This window comes from Hippoglossus hippoglossus, chromosome 16 (assembly GCF_009819705.1).
Source record: "Hippoglossus hippoglossus isolate fHipHip1 chromosome 16, fHipHip1.pri, whole genome shotgun sequence".
NCBI lineage: Eukaryota > Metazoa > Chordata > Actinopteri > Pleuronectiformes > Pleuronectidae > Hippoglossus > Hippoglossus hippoglossus.
In genome coordinates, this window is record NC_047166.1 from 23,884,092 (window position 1) to 23,905,935 (window position 21,844).

Consider the following 21,844-nt stretch of genomic DNA (forward strand, 5'->3'; position numbering starts at 1 on the left):
GCATATATAATGCCACTGTTTTTCTGGACCTTAACACTTATGATGCCAAAATACCACAACAGCATCAGCAGCAGGAGGTAACCTGTAAGAGTAACTCACCATCACTGTCATAAATTGTTCATCAATCTTGAAGAGGCAGTGTGTGAAAAGCCGTGTGTGTTCAAATGTGTGGGTGTGCACTTGGACAAACTATATACACGTGCATATGGCTGTGGTGTGTGTGCAGCATGACTTCATGAAGGCAGAATAGGATAAAAAGGTGACAAGTACGAGATTGTCCACATTGAACAATGGAAAGACAGGTAGAATAGAGCCTGATGTAGGTGAACACAGACTTACGTTGTGAGGATGGAGTGAATGCAGGAGGACGAGCTCCATGCTGCTCATTAGGTTTGGGTGTGTATGGGAATGGCAGTAAACATGACATTTCCTCTGCAGCCAGTGGAATTACTCCAGTATCTAATGACAGTCCTGCAGCACAATGAGTAGTAAAGCTGCAGCCACCAGAGCTGTTGCCCTGCCCAGCTACCACCAACCGCCACCAACCAGGAGCCATAGTTTTGACTTTGGGCCAGGGCCAGTGCAGGGAGCAGGATGTATCAAGCTACAATATTATGAAGTAAGACGCTGGCTTTATGAATACAGTATAGTGATTGACTCATATACTCTATAAAATAGGAAAACGGTCAAATCTAATAGCATTGTGGACTCAAGCCAACTGCTACAGTATGGTCTCAAATTTTCATCATAAATTCAGATGGTGTAAAAAGCAATTACAAGTTTATCTACTCAGCGTCTTGTTGGCAAGTGTCCACCTTCTGCTGAAATACAACCGGTGTTGTTGGGGTGATGCCACAGTGTCCAAGCTGGCACTTACTGTAAATCAAGCTCAGCTCGTGTAATTATTGTCTGGGAAATTTTTTGTAGTAAAGGACGAGTTGACTAATTTATAGCCTGACTTCCTTGGAGATTGCTGGCTTTTCAGAGAAGCTGGACAGTGTTAGTAAACATTCAAAATTTATGTTTGACTTAGTCCAAGAATATTGTGCAGTACAGAGGACTGATAAAAACTTGAAAGTGTGATAAATATAATACATAAACACTGTAGAATTATAAATTTTAATCAACACAGGTAGTATATTCTGTCCCATATTTATGGGATTAGCAGCCTCACTATTTTCTGTACACGCATATCATCTATCTGTTTTCATCACTCATTACCCTACATCCTTTTAATACTTGTGCATAGTCTGTTATTTTTTCACTGCTCTTATTTTGGCAAAATGATGCTCTTTGATTCAAGGGACACAAGCCACCCAGTAATAAACTCATCAGGCACATTTCCATGATGTAACATAACGAAGAGATCGCCCTGCCAGCATGTCTTCCAGAGGCTATATGAAAAGATTCATGACATGTTTACTTACTCAAGACAAATGATTTACCCGCTTGGATGCACCTAACTGATCATCTTCCTGCTCTGTCCAATCCACTTCCTGTAGCTCCACCACTGTCTTAAAAGTAACTGCTTTACCCTAATTTAGTCCAAACTTTACCAACATGAGAGGTGGCTCTCATGGGAAAATAAGAGGATTGGATGACTATAGAGTAAAGGGTCAAACCACATGATCAGAGTGGATGTTTCTGTCTCTTGAAATCCCATCCAACAACCGGAAACAAATGGGTTAAAGGCTACAGCCACAATTACTACATATTACTTAGCATCCTGTCACAGTCTCCTGCCAGAGATGTAAAAACAACTTGAGTATGTCTTTTGCTATTGAAACTTTTTATTCAAACCTGAGGCAGTGAGATGAGTTTAATAAGTACTGAATTAAAAATGTTTATGTTTCTGCTCTATCAGTAAGTAAAGGTTACCTTGCAAAGCTTTGGAAAATGGTCAAATCATTATCACATAATTGAGCTTGATCCTTTGGGAAATGTTATACTACTCTTGGAAAGAGTATGTGAGTGATACATTCAATTAACACTATTTCATCAGGTCATATATTGGCAAATACCGGATGTCCTCCAACTGTTTCTGATCATACCACATCTTCTCTTTGGGTATAAATACATGACTCAGTTCAGACATGTTTTTTGATACTTGAGATTACCAGAGTAAATCTGAAAAGCAAAATTGTCATTCGTTTAACAGAAATAATTTATGCCCGCCCAAAACTACTGAAAGCCAAAAGTTCAGTCAACATCTCTATCCGATAAGTATTATGGTGATGTCATAATGTATGCCCCCTCCTGCCGCAACTCTTGATTGTCATATGGCATGAAGCTCTGCTTCTGGAATAGACCATTCAATAAGCTCATGCCAGCTAGTGAACACTTTGCAAGTAACAGTCATATGTTGAAGCGGCAAGGATTTTGGACTATTAGGTCTATTAAGTAGGTCACAAGTTTTCCTCAGGCCACCGAGTCAGAAATTCTATTTCACACTATTGTTAAGACAGTGTCAGGCTCCTTTTTGTGTCAAAAGCATCTGAAGAATGTACTCGTGATGCTACAAGTACTATGATGGATCTCCCCTTAGCGAGATGACCAACAAGGAGATCAGGCCAATGTTGGTGTCACAGTGTCAATTGGAAGTAACTCAGGCTTAATGATGTGTGTAGAGTGTGCATGTAAAATGAGGATTGGGTTCAGCATCAGGGCGGGGTAGGAGATTGCTCAGCAGCTCTGTTTATTCAAAGGACCTGTATGAGTCATCTCACTAAGGCGAACCTAACAGCAACATGTCATATCAAGACATCGCCCTAATCTCAACCTCTCACTCGATTCGTCCTCACTGTGCAGATTGCCAACTGTTGTTGCTGTCTTCCAGTGTTGTCATTATCTTCCACATTCCTGAAGACGGTGTCATATAACCAATGGAATTTGCAGTAAACTCAGTCACCTCAACTGGTCAAAGACTGCTAAATATGTGGGCAAAAGCTTGTTGCAACCGTTGAGTCTGTTTTTTTTTTTTAAGAGCATTACTGTAGTGTGTGTGGCTCTCATCCCTACCTGGTGCGGGTCATCCACTAACCAGAGGGTCAGTGGTTTGATCCCAGTCTCCCCTATTCTGCATACTAAAGTGTCCTTGGGCAAGGTATTGAATCCCAAATTGCCTCTCACAGCTGTGCTGACAGTAAGTGTTTGTGTGTAGGATAAAGTGGGGCACATAGATACACCCTATGAATGTGGTGAATGGCAAAACTTAATGGAAAGCACTGTGAGTGGTCATCAGGACTAGAAAAAGATTATATAAACAGTAAATATATCAAATATATTCATTTTATTTTATTTGTGTAGATGCAGCCTCATTTAGCTCTCAGTACCAGCGAGTGAGGGTGGTACAGTTTGCCACAGTTATTTAGTGCTTCACAGCCAAAACCAGGACCTCAGCAATGTAAATATTAGCTTTTTAATCATCAGAACGAAGGCCCAGAAATACAGTGTTTGATACTATGTGGTCCTGTCGGAGGGAAAAAAGCTCAGGTGTAATTAACAGTGCCATATGGACATGTTATGTTAATTTATCTTGTTAGGATGGGTGTTTGGTTTGTGGCTTTGAGGGAATAGAGAGGCATGTGATGTTTAAATGAAGAGTGTATTGTGTAGTGTCACTATTTCAATGGAGATTTCACTCATTTACTGTAAATCTGTACACGTTTATTTCAAATTAGAGTAAATACTTAAAATTCTCAGAATAATGGAGACAACAACATGTGCATTGCTATTCATAATGATTGAGTTTCAGAACTGATAGAAATAAAACAAGTGGGTAAAGGAAAGACAAGACAGAAGTAGCTTTGGTATGGACCAGTGGCAAGTGGATGAGATGATAGTTGACTCTTGGTTTTATTCAGTGGTAGATTGGAATGGTTGGAAGGGACGAATCCTTCTGCAATAATGTTAGGTTCCAGAAATCCCAAATGCATAAGAGGTGGAGACCTCTAATATCTGTGATTTTATGGTTGGCCTTGCGTACCCACCTAAATCAGCCCTGCAGCTCATACCATTGTTCTTATATGCATTTTTCACACACAAACACACACGCGTGCACACGCACACACAGACACACACTTAGAGAAGTAAGCAGACATGCCATACCATAGGTGGCAATATTTGAACCACTCTTATTAGTAACACCCAGCTCTTGACCACATACTACAATAAGTTCTCATGTCTACAATGCTCCACAACACACACAAATACATCTACAATATGCACAAACTTGCAACTAGCAAATAATCCAGAATAAATTTCAGCCTTGCTTCTGTGAGTTTTATACTATAAAACTCTGAACCTTCTCCCATCATTGTATTTTTTTTTTTTTTTTTTTTAGTCGGTGGTGAAAACTGGTCGTTTGCTCATCAGCCACGAGGCGCCAATAACCGGAGGCTTTGCAGCTGAAATCAGCTCTACTGTGCAGGTGAGTGTGCATGTGTGCGTGTGTGTGTGAGAACATACTGTTTTTGATGAGATTTTATTGAGCCCTGCAGCTCCCAGAGGCAGGAGGTGGTCTTCAAAGCTACAAGTCTTAATAGGCAGCAGTGTTCTTTTCAATAAAAGCCCCACTTTCTAATAAAGCTTAAATAGCCTTTCACTAAATGCCCCTAGCAGCAGATGCTTTATGCTACCCCATAAGAAGCACTCATATCTGCCAATCTGTTTTCAGCTGCAGTAATATCTTACAGGGTAGGACATTGGGGCTTACATGTTAGAGGTAGGATGTGATGCCGAGACAAGACAATCATTTAATTCACTATTCCCCTTTTGCGCATTGTGAGCAACTCAGCAGTTCTAAACCAATGAAACATCTTTTTGTAAGCTTTGTATAAATGAAATATTCATCAAATTGGGTTTGTTTTAGGAGGGATTGCGACACTCAAAACACTGACAATTCCTAATATGCTATAGACTTATGTAATTAGTCCCAAAAACCACACTCCTCTTCTTCTCCACCAAATCTAAACACAGAGACATAATACAAACACTGTTAGATTTGGTATGATTTTCCAAGGCCCTGGTTTCTCTTAGAAATTAAAGAAAAAGATTTAGATCTTTTATCGTAATCATCAGTTTTCTTTAGTATCTTTATCTGTGCATTCACAAATATGCAAACAAAAACTGCTCATTCACCACATCCTTTCATGATCCAAACCGGCCAAAATATGCTTAAAAAACAAGGCTGAAGATGTAGCTGAGCACACTGAATTAACTTAATACATGGCAGTGCAATATTCCTGCTTACATCCTTGAAAGCATTATTGTAACTTATACCATGATTATTCCAAATAAAGGCAAGATGAATATTAAAAGCATCGACCAACCCCATTCATATTAGTTTTATTGATTTGCATTTATACGTGTTTTAACATTGTGTAGAGAATGTTTCATCAACACAGTTATGTACTGTGCTGAAAAAATATATATATAATTTGAATTGCATAACACCTTTATTCTAAATAAACACTATCCCACAACAGGTATAATGCCACTGACATAATAATTGATGGAATTACTGAGTGGTCGAACTTCTGAAAAGTGAAATGGCTAAAAGCCTCTAAACTAAATGGAGTATGAAATCAAGTGAAAAAATCCTCTAGTTGTAGGGGTTCATGAAGAGGAGTCATTGGATTCGACTGAGAGGCAGCTTCATTTTCAACGCTTATCTCTAAACCTGTACTGAGGGTGTTTAGTTTATCCAAGTTACGAGAGACTGTTGAGACAGAGAGTCTAACTACCCATATAAGGTTTAAGAAATATTGCTTGTTGCTGGCAATGGGACGCCTGGACACTGTAAGTGAGACGTGCCAGAGAGAGCAGATGACACATTCTGAACTAAGTGTGTGATGCGTGACTAAATGAAAAGTCCTTCTCCCCCATCATACTAATTACATCTATTTTTGCATGGTGAGATAATTATGTGGGGTGTTTTCTCCATGCGAGACCCTCAGCAGTGAATTCCACTCGGCTCAATAAGCCATTTATCTCAACAATGACAACTCCCCCCTTTATCTGCGCCTCCTCAAAAGTCATTGGACTAATTGTATGTATGTGTTACCTGCTGCTGTTTCCTCGTTAATGTGCATGAAATCAGAGTTGAAGCAGTAAAATCGATCAGTCCTCTCCCCACTTACTGTCGGTCAGATGTTGCTCTCTCCCACTGCCAGTGAGGACTGAAATGGGCCAGTGATTCATCCCGCTCATTTCAATGTTTTCACATTGTGTATGGGTGATGTAAGTTGTTGGTGTGTTCACTGATTGCTTTGATCTGCTGTTTTCACATGGCCTCGAGTAACTTGGATGCACTCGTTGGAAAGAAACATTTGGAATGGTTGCTGATCGTGTTTTAAAGGGATACAACATGACCCACAGGCCTCTGTCACACTGTTGAACACAACACTTTATTACTAGGGTCCCCACTGATCCTTCAAAAGTCTTAAAACATCTTAAATTAAATGAAGATCAAATGTCTGGACTTCAGAGGGGATCAGCTTTAAATATGATATAAGGGATAAGAGATTATCTGAACCTTGAATTGGTAGAGGTATTCACAAACACAAGCTAATGACACACAAGCAGGTATAATATGGTATAATATAATCAAGTACATTACCAAGTGAACCCTTTGCAACAACCTCAGACAAGCTCTTCCAATATCTATAGATCACATCTGCACAACATTCAGGAGAAATTTTGGACCAGTCTTCCTACAGAGCTGCTTAACATTAGGACATCTGGTGGGAATGGCTGTCTGAGCTCATTCCACAGCATCTCTACTGGGTTATGCTTCTCCAAAACTGTGGACTTTTACTTTATTTGAAGTTATTTTATAGTAGATTCACTTCAGTCCTAGGGTAGTTTTTTGCTTTCCAACTTTAACTGAGCTTCACCTGGCAGAAAGCCACCCTGATGTTGTCCGTTATAAACTTAGGAACTAATTTAACTTCTTACATAATTTGAACGTAGTTTCCTCAGTCCACAAAAGATTTTCTAATTAGGAGAATGTTGAGCTGTTCATGATGGTGCGCTTGCAAACTACCTGGGTTCCATTCTAAACCAGTAGACCTTTGCTGCATGTTGTCCCCCATTGGCTCTGACCCCCTTTAGCCACTAAACTCTCTCTGAAAAAAATGTTTTCCCCCCGAAACAAATGCAGCAAGCTTCCTTCTTAATATTCTGCTACAGACAACACCACGTGCCATGGATTGCATGTTTTGGACTCATCAACAGAGATGTTTGCTAGCTCTAATGATTCCTAAGCTGTTACTCTGGTTTCATGCCTCAGTGATCTTTGGACGCCTATTTCTAGGGATAGAAGCCACAGCAATAAACTACAATGGCACTTGGTAGAGCCCATACTTCTCCCAAGGCCAAACAGTCCCTTTTAAATTCAATAAAGTTGGAACAAATTTAACACACTCGTAGATATCAGTCCACAAAATGAGTTTTTTCAGCAAGATCTATGAATTATTCCCTGGGAAACCAGTGAGAATGTCAAAATTTCACAATGTTAAAGAAAGTGATAAAACAAATTCTGAATCTGCTCTCCCTGACCCATTTTGCATCCTTCCACCAAGTTTTATGTTAATCTTTCCACTAGCTTTTGTGTTAACTTGCTTAAAGACAAACAATACAACAAACAAACAAACAAACGTACCAGGGGTGAGCACATAACCTTCTTGGTAGAGATAATCATGTCCATTTCTAGAGTTTGACTGTGAACTTTTTTGGGATGATTATCCAGTTTTACTCAAATTAACAACTCTACTCTCCTTTGAGATCTTTTTATGAGGCCTGGTTCACATCAGTAGCTGCTTGTTGCAAACTCCAAAGGATTGAGTGTTTTTTTTTTTACAAGTCATTGTAGTCAAGTTGTGAAATAAGATGTGTTAAGTCCTATCAACACTTAAAACATTGCAAATTAACTTAAATCTGAGTTTTGTGCACAGACATGTTTTGACCAAAAGAAAACAAAAATACAATGCATATGAATAGACAGCAGAGAAGTGGATTATGCTGCTTAAGTGATTTGAGAGGGTTTTGTGGTGGTTTTGATTGTTTTTTCTCACCATGAATCTGGGTCACCATTGGAATCCATTATAACCACTGTGAAGTCAAGCTGACAGAAACCACCATAAGTTGCAAAAGAGCGAGCTAAAACAAAACTTTAAAGTATATTTTTTACTTCTGCAGTGGATGAGTGGTTGATACTCAAGAGTGTTTCCGGGAGCATTGTTTTAATTCAATAGCAGAGTGAGGTCACGACCTAAGTGAATTAAATGCAATAATAACTACAATACCTAGAATGTTCTATAGGCTTGGTTACATATTTCTAAATTAAAAAACAATAATCTTAATAATTTTAAATAAAAATCCCAGCCAGGTAAAAAAAACCCTGGATTTTCTGTCACAATTCTTTATGGAGCCATTTTCAAACATTACTGTATTGAATAATATTTCTATGCAGATAATAGTATTTTTCCTCAACAATTTCAATGAGGTAAAAATACATAAAAAGTATAATTTTAATAATCAATTCAATGTAACATCAGCACAAACTGCAGCCCCAAAAATCACCATAGAGATTAATTATTGCTGCAACCAACAACTATTTTCATTATTGATTATTCTTGATTGGTTATTATTTGATTATTTGGTCTATAAAATGTAGGAAAAATCATGAAAAAACTGGCAATTATATATTTAAAACCACATGGGTAAAACCATGTATTTCCATTGCTATTTATTATGGTTAGCTACTGTACTTGGTTGGTTTGGGCCACTGTTTCATGTTTTTTGTTTCTTTGTAGTTTTTTTTCTTGTAGAATGTTGCTCTTCCATCTGTGTTACACACATCAAGTGGCCAGTATGCTTCTTCAGAAGGACTTGTCTAACAAAAAACCCAACACCCTTCTCACAGTCATTAAAATTCCAACATGCATACATACATAAACACAAGTACGTAAATCAATACCGGCGTCACTGTTAAAATAAAACCATTACAAGTAGAGAGAGCGAAAGTGGTCAAAAACCAGCGAACACAATCCCAGCCAGCAATAGGCCACATTGTTTTTATTTGTTTTTGGTTTTCGTTTTGCCTTAAGGAGATCTCCTATTCTAGTGTTCCACTAGAGTAGCTTTGCATGATTCACAGTTAGTTTACAAGTCCTTATTCACCTAAACTGTCTGTTATGCAGCTCCTTATTTCAGCCTCTGACTGAAATGGGCAATATTAGCTCCAGGCTCCTTAAAAGCCGTCTGTCTTCTGATTTGGCTGAACATGTGGAGCCCTGCAAATGGAACGAGCACCCAGTTCTTTTGAGCACTGCCTCATTCTTTTATTTGTATGTCGCAGCATATTAAATGCCTACTGTGCTATTCAAGCACACTGTTCTGAGACAGAACATGTAAATACATTTTCTCAGAAGACCAATGGTCTGCGTTGGAGCTTTACTTGGAGTGGATGATGTTATGAAGAAATCTGTGACGAGCTAAACTCAGCTCATCGCCAAAGTAGCAGAAAACCACTGGAACTTTGCCTTCAGAGAAGTCTGAACTTTTTTCTCACAAGGATTACTTTTACACACGTTTACCTCATTATTTGAAACTTTGGCAATGTTTATTATTAACATCTGACATTGTAATATTATATTTAGAACAGAAAATAAGGAAAAGCATAATTGGTCCCCTTTAAAAAGCCAATAGCTGACGGAATAGAAGAACTCATATTTCTGTTTGCGTCACCTCTAGAGATGCCAAACTTCTGGCCTGAGGGAAGCAAAGTAAATTTGGTGTGTAAAGGATGCTTGGAGTCCAACAAGATGAGCTGTGCTTTCTGTATGGCTCACACCTGATACAGATGGCAGAGATGTTTAGATTCAAACCAATGACTTTCCCGCCTACCTTCGTAATTTTTTCCCAGCATATGTATATATCTATTTTTTTTTTTTTAAGGTTACCAAACCAACTGATACAAGCTAACTTCGGAATTGAGTCAATAAAATAAATATAAAACATTTTCAACAGTGTCTTAATATTATAATATCTAAGCCTTCTGAAGAAAAACACCTAGGTTTATGGGAAGGTAAGAGAAGTAGGTGTCCCGCAAGTCAATGAACATTCTCCTACCATTTGACTCTCTACCTCATCATTAGATCATTGCAGAGTCATCCCCAATCTGGAAATGATACCTATATTTTTATTTAGTTTGGCAATTGTTTGAGTAAAAGACAAGCGAAGAAAAAGGATTGAAGGCAGGATCATAAACTGGATTTGGACTTCTCTCGTGAGCCCTCTTTTTTTCATTTGTTACAGAACCGCTTCGTGTCCCACTGTGTGTACAACCAAGTGCAAAACTACAAATGTAGTCCCAGAGAAACTTGTCTGAACATCTGTGCTATCATTCCCATATTCTCATTTGTTTATGTAGCTTGAGGTGAAATCATTAGTGCTTGGTTTGATGTCATTAATGTTCTGACTAAAATGCAGATGAAATGTTGTCATTATGAGAAAGAATGAGGCTTTAGAAAACGGATATTTTAATTAAATTACTGTACAGTCCTACTTGGTCTTGATAATAAGATGATAAACTGCTAAAAATACAAATACAGCTTTTAGCAGAAAGATTGAGTCACGTGTCCTCAGCCAGTAGAATAACATCCTGGCTTTCAAGATATTGGAGTGAGACCAGTGCAGATCATCCTCCAGTGTGGATGTTTAAGGTCTTAACTTGTACCACACCTTGTTTACTAGTGTGGCCTTGTAGGCAATCAAGGGACAAAAAGATAAACTGGTTCCCAGTAAAGGGTGTTTAGTCTAGACTCTTGTCTGGGAGTGTCGTGAAAAGCCCAGTCTATTATTTCTGGAGAGAGTGGACTACCTATCCACCTCGAGATCCATTTAAAGATGATATTTTCTCTTTTGTATTAAGAGCAGAGGGGAGTTTGGTAAAGTTTCCTTTATCCAACTTTGGCTGTGGCCTTCATGACATGGTAATGTGTCATTGGCTGGCCCTTCCCCTAGTGTTTGGCTCATGACTGAATAGGACAGAGTAGGGCAAAATGAGATGTGACTAAAGACAGTGCTTTCACGGACCTTCTGGATGCACAGAGAGAAGTGGTGAATCACTCTCTTCTTCACTGAAATCTACAAGCAACGAGAAACTGCACTACAATCAATCAATTTGGTTTCAGAGAAATTCAATATTTATGTCTGCTGGTTGTGATGGAAATAATGAAATGTATAATTTTGACCACTGTCTATGATAACAACTATTGTCTGCCATGAACCGTTAAAACAGGTCTAGATAACTTTTCAGGAGTATTAAAGATGTCTTGAATACAATCTATTTTCTACACAATTATACATTACACTGTATTGAGTCATAAACCACTGTCCCTCAGGGGATCTCAGAATTGCCTGTGGGGCCCTTAGATGGTCTTCCTCTACTTCCACTAGCAGTGCTTTCAATTATTTGTGTGTAATCTTAACCAACAGAATCAAATATCTTGCCCAGCATTTCCTGCTGAGTTGTGTTACTGTTGTGAGACATGGTACAAGGACCACAGACTCCGCTCAGGTCCAGCTGGTGTTATCTGAGGATGTAGGATTAAACTTTATCTGCCACAAATGCCCTCTGAATCAGATTTAGACCACTGGTTGCTTGTCAGGCTTTACTGAATTAAAATCAGGGTAGTCCCAAGGCCTGGGGCATCACACATACACCCACCCCGTGTTTTTCTCCATTTTGAGGATACAGTAAATTACCTTCAAAGGACAGTGTTTTTACAGGAAGGCTTCTTTAAAAGGATGCTGTTGCTCGATCCTACCAGTTGTCTAATAGCCTAAAGCCTGACTCTCTCATTAGCCATTTCTTCCCTTCATATAACTGCAGGGTGTCATTTCTCACTAGAAGTCAATGACACGTCATCTGTTACTTTTAATGTCAGTTTAACTTATTCACTAGCTGCACCATGACAGCTCATCACAAACCATAAAAGATTATTTACTGTATGAGAAATGAAGAGACAACTTTGTCTTCAAGTTACATTAAGGTTTTTCCTGAAATCTAACCCTAAATTTGATGTAACTCATAGTCAGTATTTTTCACTAATTCCCTCTTCCCTATGTATTTGCATTCAGTGATTATTCCACTGTATGGTAGTCTTTATTTGAAGTGCTTAAGTCCGCCATCCACAAAACTTGACTCAAAGTAAACAATGTATGTATGTAATCCATTGTTAAGTTTCTACATTTATTTCATTGATGCTAGCCTCACTGCTAATTTATTTGATCGCAATTAAGCAAGATGCTTTAACTTTTCTGTGAAACAGTCAAGGCTCATTTATGCTCAAAGTAAAATACATATATGAAACAGATGGAGCGCTCTGTCTGTACACTCTGCATTTCGTCAGTGTTTGAGAATTTCTTCTGGAAGCTTATGGATAAGGCTGAAACAGACGAAATGGAGCAGTGCCACTGGAAATTGTGTGGGCCAGTGCAGCCATTAGTTCAAGCGAGACACTCCTAGGACAATAGAAAGAAAATTGGTGTAACTTTAAGGACAATGCATCATCGGTTTGTTAGGCTTGACTCCACAATCAGATTCAGCTATACATTGTCAGTTTTGGCTCAGCTATCGTCAAAGATGAACTAGCTAAGCTTTGTCAGGTTCAGCTGTGATTATATTTAATGCTGAACCTTTGCAGGTTAACAAAGATACACTTGGGATAGAACAACCTACTTGTTTAGTAATTTGGTGTAGGCTTACATTTTAGAATACATTTTTCCGTCCATTGTCATAGTCTATAAACATGAATTTACTTTTACCTGTTTAAATCAAGCTGGTTTGGAGGCTTGTTCGTAGACTGTACTAGTGGCACTTTTCTACCTCTGGCTGGGTTTCTGACAAAGTTTTTTTTGTGTGACATGAGAAACAATATCATCACTGCGAGTCAAAGCCCCCGCTGTTCTGTATTTTTAAATTCTGAGCAACTGAAGGATGCAAGATTTTTGTTACTGCCATGCCATATATCTTTATCCTGACATTCAAGTATTACATATAATGATGCACTTCCCAAAAGATAAACATTGATTTGAATGAAATCTGAGTTGTGTAGCCATGCTCTGTCCAGCTGTGGTGGCAGGCAGGCAGTCAGACCACTGTACTTTCCTTCTGCTTCCAGTAAATGTATTTAGAGGAGATTACAGATGGGATCTAGACAAAAGAGCAAACTCCCTGGTACTGTCTGACATGTTGTCAGACGTTCAGCAGAGAGAAGAGCTTGAGGTTCTAATCTCAGTTGACACGAGTAATCACATTGTCATTTACTGAATGGTGAAAAGAAAAGCAAGATACCATGTGGAATCACTTTGGATCACACCTCTTCAGTGCCTGCACAGATGGGCCATTTTATAAATACCTTTGACAAAAGCTCCTTCACGGCATCTGCTGTCAAATAAGTGCTTGGAAATAAGCTTTTCAGTCAAGTGTGCAAAGAAAGAAAGAATTCATGTAAATGCTTTGATTTTGTTCATTTAAATCTGACAAGAGAAAACCCTCTTGTGGCTCAGTCAAATCATCTGCATCTAGATCTGCTCCAGGTCTATTCAAGTACACTTGTTTAAATGTGACTCTCCCAAGTTTTTACTTTTCCACTGAATGAGACTGAACTTTGCCTAAGAAAAAACTGTTACCTTTGTGAGCTAGGTGCCCGTTATGGCATGCGTTAATGATGTTTAAATAATCTTTAAAACAAGACTGGACTGTTATAGTGAGCTCATGCATATAGGATTAGTATTTAATTGCATATGCACCTTTGTAGCATGTAGCGTAGTACAATTAGTCCCTCGCGTCACCAGTAGTACAGTGACTGTTGTCAGGATCCTGTTGGATACAATTTGAGTTGAGGTTATTCTGAATACTACGGGGGAATGAGAAAACAGTTCAATGAAATAAAGTGGAGATGTCTTCATTCAGTGGCCATTTAGTAAAGCTGATCACAGTTAATTAGGCGGTTGGAGCAGACTGCCAGTCGGTCAAGCTGCCAGGCAGATAACAGTGCCAGTAGCGCTGAGCCCTGTGCAGCAAATCAGGTGGGACTTCCCCTGGGTTTGGGTTTCATTCTTACTGGCACCAAAATAATAGAATCCATGACTGCTGGGCTGACCCTCATTCGCTGGCTTTGCTTCACTAACTGATGTAACACACTCGATGACTGGTCTCCTCTAAGGCTGTTTAGTCAAGTTCAAATGAAATTAATTACTGCAAACATATCCCATGTTTAACTTTGCACTCAGGGTGTAAATTTTGAATTTGCATTATTTGTTTACGTTTTAATATTTAATGTTTTCTCTTGTTTGAAAGGAGTTCAAATATTAAAAAAAACAAGTGACAGCTTTAATCCATTTATCTCCAAAATCACCTCCCTAATCTTTTAATTCAATTATCCAAACACTTTTGGCGGAAGTAGCTGAACAGGGGGTTTCTGCATTTGTTGTTTTCCCCCAGTGTACTAAATAATAAATAATGCTATTTAGACATACTTGACAACTTATACAACAAATGTGAGAGCAAGATTCATGGGGATAAAAGAGTAGAATTTGTCAAGTAATTCTTGTTCCATTGACTGGGTTAATTTCCACTGTTGATTGATTGTCGTAGAAAACTGGTCAACATAAATCATGCCATCACTTCAAGTCATTCCACCCTGCTTCCATGTCCTTCCATTGTTACCATAGAACTATTCCCAATTTTCAATCTCTTACGTTTGATATTTTTCCAGTTTAGCTGTTACATTAAAGGCTTCATATGTCCAGTCTCATATGATTCCGCATTTGTCTTTCAACTTGGCAGTCACTTTAGTTGAGTATTAATCCAGGAGCTGACGTTCAGGCTGGAGCACTCTGTCTGTACCATTTCAGCTCCTCAGACATACAGAGGAGCGGGCTTCTGCTGCAGTCTCTCTCTCTCGTTTTCTCTTGTTGTGTTGTATTTTTACAGGCTATAAAAGCACAAAAGGCCTCCTCATCAAGTCTGACAGTCCCCTGGACTCTGCCAGATGTTTTATAAGAAAAATAAAAACATAGTGTGAAACATGCAAGCCCTGCCCTGCCAAACGCTATACTATTCCTTGGCAACCAAATAGTGGGTTCATAATGTGGGATTACATGGATGGCTGAGTTTGTGATGCTGTCAGTGTCACAGGCAACAGGTGAAAGTGTGTTCTGTGTCAGACATACATGCATGAACAGGCAATGCCCACAGAGGGTTCAGTGCTACGTTTGGTTGCTTGAGTTTTTTGTAGGTCAGCATGATCTGAAAGAGGGTACTTCAGGTTTGTTTCTGCTAATCTTTGTGCATGCGTCCAAGTGCGTTCATTTAACTCATCGGGGGGTTTGTCCCATTTGGAGTGTTTTGGCCAACTTCATTCTGCTATGTCTCCATGGGAAGAGGTCAAAAGCCAATATAGAGACACGTGCCGTGGCTTGTTTTGCACTGAGGCCAAATTGCCTGAGCACTGGCCGTCTTCAAGGAGCCTAAATGAACCATGTTTTCTTTCAGCTTATAAATCAGGTATGGCAATAAATATAAAGTTGTCAAGCTGTTAGGCCACTTTTAAAACAACTATTCTGCACTTGAGCAGTAAATATCATATCCACTGTTAATAGTTTTAGTAAACTGAGGGTATGCACAAGCAGTGAGAAAGGGTGAATTAGTTGTGTGTAGTTCTGTGAGTAAGAGGGTTTGCTGTGGGTGGCCAAGAAGAACGCTGTTGTTAGTTTTGGGACAGATCCCGTAAGACCGAGCCAAGGAAGTGTCTGTGCGTGATAGTTTGTGGTGATTCGTCAAAATTGGCTTATCAAAACAGCCTGTGCAGGCCTGTAATTTTAGATGAATTTAAATCAGCACGGAAACAAACAGCAATAAATGTACTTTTTTTTTTTAATCCACTCATCACTGTATATTTTCCTTCCTTCATATCCAACACAATACCTGGTTGGTTTTACCCTGTTACATCACTAATTTATTAAAAGACTAATATTCTACAGAGGGTGAAAAGTCATTCTTGAACGTGGAAACATTAATGGAAACATTAATTTCACAAAACATCTTGCAAGCTTTCCCCAAACTTATGTATGAGTCTTCCTTGTCTCCTTAAAAATGTCAAAAAACGGGACCTTGAGTTAAGATTTCTCTGACTACAGATCGTATTTTGACTGCACCGTTTCTGTTTTCCTGATCACTCGTTCGCATTACTGGTGTTACATGCTACAGCCCATATAGAGTCCCTGCTGTCAGCCAAATATGTATCGGAAGAGTCACAGTCTGAACATGTTAGGATGGCTTCCCTGCCTGAATGAATTATGTTTGAGCACTGACAGCATAATGAGAGAATTAATGCTCATCTGTGTTATTTATTTTTTTCTCTCTTTACAGGAGGAGTGCTTCCTTAACCTGGAGGCTCCCATCAGTAGGGTTTGTGGTTATGACACGCCCTTCCCCCACATCTTTGAACCCTTCTACATCCCAGACAAGTGGAAGTGCTTTGAAGCTATCAAGAAGATGATCAACTTTTGAACCCCTGTCAGGTACAAAGATCCGACAGCTTCCTTTTGAAGCTAATTTCTGAAGGGTCATTTTTCATTCACTTTAGTGTATATTAAAGCCTGTCACCAACAGGATTATAATCAGTTTTATTTATTCCAGTCATGTAGTAATAAAGACCTGAAAAGGTGACTTAAATATGACCTTCTGTCAGTAACAAAGAACTGTCATTAGAGAGAAAACATCATTCCATTTAATCTTTTTCTCCTACCCAACCACTAGACATGTAGTTTATTCTTATATACATCACAGGCAAAAATGCACATTCAAGGGACCTTTTAACACAAAGTATCACGATTAATTGAAATCAAACTCTATTAAACAAGAGAGATTTCTATCTCACATGGTACATTTGTGTTAAGCATAAAATTACATATTGTGTGGGAGCCTTAAAACTAAAAGAAATGGAGGCAACACTCCAGCAATTAAATACTACATGCAGTTAGTGGACTAGAGAGAGAGGTTGGTTTCTCAACTTGTAGTCCCAAATGTAGGTAAAGTTCCAAAAACACTGGAGCCCTAATTTCCCATAATGCAACTTGATTACATCTTAAGTTGTTCGCCTAATGTTCACATTCTTTAAACTTCACACCTCTGATTAGTGAATATTTTCTTCACAAGTCACGTGTGTAGATTTCAAATCTCAACTTCATGATGGTGCTAACCAAGACCAGCAAAAAGTATAAAATCCATGGAATGCCCCTTTTAAATCCCATGTACACATATTCAAATAGTCCATCAAACTCATCTTTCCAGGTTCACTTATGTTTGACAAGGTTTACGTTGCTTTGCTTAGCAAGCTTGCTACCCAGATGCAGGTTTTGAAACATGACTGGAGCATTAAAGGTCCAGTCAGTGGGATTTCATAAACAGAGGAGAGAGAGAAAATATGACAAATGCTGCTTAAATAATTTGTTTATAGTAATCAATTTGGCCTGGCACAAACATGATCACTGTAAGAGGTTCCCATTGTATCTTTTATCTTCAGTATCAACATGCTGATTAGTTTGTGGATTCACTTCTTTGGTTCGTTTACCAAAATGTTTTGATTTTTCAGTAAAGATGTTGGAAACACTGAAGCCACTTGCATGTGTTGCATCAACAAGCCTGTTGATTAGTCCTTACAATGCAGATTGACTGTTTCTTGTTCTGTACATTAGCAATAGACCGCACCAGGCATTGGAAACCCAACAGCAAAATGCTGATATCACTCAACAGTAAAAGCCTTTTAATGTGATCAAGTGTATAAATAAAGCCCCTCGTTGTGACGCTTGATTGTTCTGACGATTCTGAAGCATCGGTTTTGGACGTACTCGCATCTGTATTCAAAGCTGGCCATTTGTAATCAGACCACCTACAACTTATTTTAGTGCCAGGTAGGGGTGTGCGATATATATATATATATATAGTCTACGATAATATCTAAATTGTTGTTTTAATGATGTGCGAGCTCACGTTATCGAGTATTATCGATAATGGTGATCCATGCGCCACGCATTTACGCTCTGCATGTCAATATATAATTGGCCGCTTTAGATGATAAATTAAAGACATTCAGATCATTGAAGGGTTTTTCCGTCAGTGAATCATTGTCGGAAGAAAATAAGAAGAAGAGAATAGAGAGAAAACAGAATTTGAAAACAGAGTTTTGACGGAGCGGTGCGGCTCCGTCAAATGTCGCTCCACCTCCTCCGACTAAATTATACTGTGGAAACTTCTAGTGCTCATGTTTGCTGCTATAGTTTAAAAGTTGATTTGTTTGTCGCCACGATATCAACATTGATCATCACATAATGATCGATTCTTTTATTAATGAGTCAAAACCCCCTAACCCTAACCCAATTACTGACAGAGCCGCTAAAGACTGTAAAAAATGTACTTTTCACGTTCCAAACATGTAAGAAAAGACCCACATTAACACTGTAAGTGTACTAAGTGGACTAAGTGGAGCTGTGTACGGCTCCCTGGAGTCTGTCCCGGACTTGGTGGCGCTGTGACTGGGCTGTGCGCCTTCTCCCTGCTGTGGAGCTGTCTGTGGTCTCTGCGTCCATAGCCAGGGCCTTTTTATGTTAATTTGTCGCAAGTCATATCGTCATTGCGATATTAAACAACGTTTTCCTAATATCACACACCCCTAGTGCCAGGTGTTAACAGGGCCTACATGTCATGGATATGGCCAATTGTGTTGTGTAACCTAATGCTGCTATTTCATTGATGGTAGGACTATTGTTTTTAATTTGTTGCAGTGGTGCTGAATCAATATGTGAGACTCATGGACAGTAGGGTTAGGGAAGCAAGAACTGTTTCATTATCCCCTCTTGATCCTTTTTTTATCATCAGTTACAGCCACTAAAATGTTGCCTTGATGAATGAGGGAGGAGCCACTACTAAAAAGCTGAAATAAAATAAAGTGTATCCATCACGTCCCCTCTTATTCTCACTGCTCAGTATCTCTATCCAGCTCTACTGTTCCTCATCACCTGCCTTCCACTGTGGATCGCCAAGTTATTTGCTTTGACTTAAGGAACCTCTCTCCTTTTCCAGAGCCGACGTCTGGTAGCCCTGAACTCCACGCTCTCCCACTTTTCCTCTTCATTCATCCAATCAGTGGGGAGCAGCCAGGAAAAGACATTTTGTTGACCATCAAATCAGGAAGCAGTATCCAGATGGGCTCCATGTCCTTCTGTGTCCTGCTGAAAGACTGTTACAGTACCTCTGAAGTATGGAACCTCGTTCAGTTGCTACGGAAATGACTTGATCTGGTCTATATTATTAAACTCCACGTTTGCTTCAACATAATTTAATGTCCTCGAAAGTAAAAGTTCAATACTGTGGGAAACTCTTATTTGGTGGTATGTGTTACTGTCTGCCTTTCTGTGCTGTTACTTTTGATTGAATGTGCTCTAATCTTTATTTAGTTTGACATCCACTTAACCTCATTGTACTAATACCATGGACCTGTGGTTTTTAAGTAAAATAAAATGAAATCAGAATTGTTGAAAACATTTGGTCTGGTGATTTGCATTTCTTTGAGTGTGTTTGGATTTGACTGTGACCTTTTGGCATCAAAAAGCAGTTCAACACTTCTGCTCATATGATTTAGATAAATCGGCTACTTTATATACTGAACTGGTAGAGTCTAAATTTGTTAAATTGTTTGACGAAAATGTGGATTTTACAATGCCAGGGCCTACTTTACAGCTTGTTGAACACACGTTTTGCATTATGTGGTCATTGTTTAGCCAGCTGCTTGCTCTATTCTGTCCTGAGAAAAAAAAACAGTAATTTGAATTTAAGATGTAAAATTGTTAAAAATGTAGAAAAGCCGAGGAATTTTACATCAAGGCCACTGTCTGAACTTATGTCCTGCTTTTACATTTAAAGACCTTTCTATTTTAATCATTTTTTTACTTGTTATACTTTATCTTTTACCATTAAAACTTTTATTGAGACATGGAATCAATCAGGGCCATTGTTGGAACCCTCTGTCTTTGCGCAGACATTGGACTTCTGCCTGTGCCTCCATTAGGAGATGCTGGCGCTATCCAACACGGCTCTGCCACTCATACAGTTAGAGTATGCAGGGAATGCAAGTGTGTTGGGAAAAGACTAAGGTTTAAAAACTGTTGACCTCCAGAAGAGAACCATAATGAGATGCAATGATTATATACTGACAGTTACAGACTTTAGGGGGACAGAGGGCTGTACAGTTTGACCTCAGACAGGCATTAGAAAAGTGAATCAACACATTTAAAATAATAATAATACCTCCTCTGATGTGTTCAGCAAATGTCTTGGCAAGCCTCAATTAATATATTCTGTGTGTACAAGTGGCAAGCTTTGGTCAAAGAGTGGTGCAAAAATCTGTTTTTATTCTATTAATTACAGCAGTCTTGAGCTATACCAGCCATTATAAACCAAGCATTATCCAACTAAATATGTACTAATTTGCATACATCTCCAGAACAGAAAAACTAAATTGTCTCTACAATCGCCTGAGAGTGGAAAAAGTGTTGAGTAGCTAAATGCTGCAATATACCGATTCATCAGCTTGTCGATTTCCTGTCTGTCCTTTCAGTGCTGGATAGGTCGTGTACAATAGGTTTATCAGCACATTGTGACTGGCAACAGGAAATAGGGCTGATGCTGTCTAATGGAACCACAATCCGAATAAAGCTGCAGGCTGTAAAGCTAAAAACAATGAGCTGAAAGATGCTGAAATGTTCTGTGGAGCTGAAGGGAACTGTCAGAGTTGGCCTTCTCACTATGAGAGACCCCATTCATATTAAATATTCATTGTTGATATAATAATTTTGGTTAGAGCAGCTTTAACAGAGGTTTACCGGAGCTAAACTCCCATCAAATGACAACTGCTTCCAAGTTTTATTGTAAAGTTACAGCAGGGAATCAGAAAATCTGCCATTGTTTCCCAGGTCAGTTACTTGCTGGCTATGGAAAACCTACATTTCTGTCTGGATTGCATCATGGCCACAGTCTGTCCTAAATTTAAGACTCCAAATTGACAAATGGGATTAAGCTGTCCAATGCTGAAACAACTCTGACATTTCCAGGTGGACTTCCCCTTGAATGCTTTCAACTGGCTCTTAATTCCCCTCATAGCTTTTGGTAAATGAGTGTTACATGTCTTTGTTACAAGAAATTAAAGCCAATACCACCTTTTGTCAGACTCTTCCAGCCACACAGACATTCAGGCTCTTACAGACTCTTTAGACCAGTCCCATGAGTATGTTGGGACAAAGCACCTCGACTGACGGGTGGCAGGTCATGCCTCAAAGTGTTTGCTTTTGATTTGTGCAGAACTCAACCCATCAGTGGACTTCAGGAGAGCGATCCTTCCTCCCGGGCCACAGACAGAAAGAATATAGCACAAATGCTTTAGCACAATGGCTTAAAGGCGGACCTGCGCACCAGAGAGTTCAATGGTTTTAATATAATAGCCATCTGGAAAATCTTCTGATAAAATCACGAGCATAACTCAGTTTGTGCTTTTGGCAATTTCTTTGTATTTGGAAATATTTTCATAGCCATCGAGATGTGTGCCACGGCACACTCGATTTCCCCATGTTGTGGAGGGACTGCTTCCAATGTGTCACTTTGTAAACAATTAGGGAAAGAAATGGGAGCAGATTTGTATGCAGTACAAGAAAACTGCATCACTTGTGTTTATTTGTGTATCCATCTAGTACACTGTACTGCTAAATAAAACCATTT

General features: G+C 39.0%; 1 protein-coding gene and 1 long non-coding RNA gene across 3 annotated transcripts in view; one reads left to right on the plus strand and one right to left on the minus strand.

The window, feature by feature from the left end:
* The window catches only part of bckdhb (branched chain keto acid dehydrogenase E1 subunit beta), a 60,514-nt gene extending 40,897 nt beyond the window's left edge, over window positions 1–19,617 (plus strand). Inside the window, exons 9-11 of one of the 2 annotated variants that reach the window (XM_034611294.1) lie at window positions 4,343–4,429; window positions 16,445–16,604; window positions 19,157–19,617. In XM_034611294.1, the coding sequence (XP_034467185.1) occupies window positions 4,343–4,429; window positions 16,445–16,585 (228 nt within the window). In that variant the 3' untranslated portion in view covers window positions 16,586–16,604; window positions 19,157–19,617. The remainder of the gene's footprint in view (window positions 1–4,342; window positions 4,430–16,444; window positions 16,605–19,156) is intronic. The other variant, XM_034611293.1, reaches the window with a different exon arrangement.
* Window positions 5,085–6,506, minus strand: LOC117776904. Its single transcript, XR_004616515.1, has 2 exons — window positions 5,570–6,506; window positions 5,085–5,127 (listed from the first exon to the last, which is right to left on the minus strand). It is a non-coding gene; the product is annotated as an uncharacterized LOC117776904 (long non-coding RNA).
* Window positions 19,618–21,844: the final 2,227 nt, after the last annotated feature.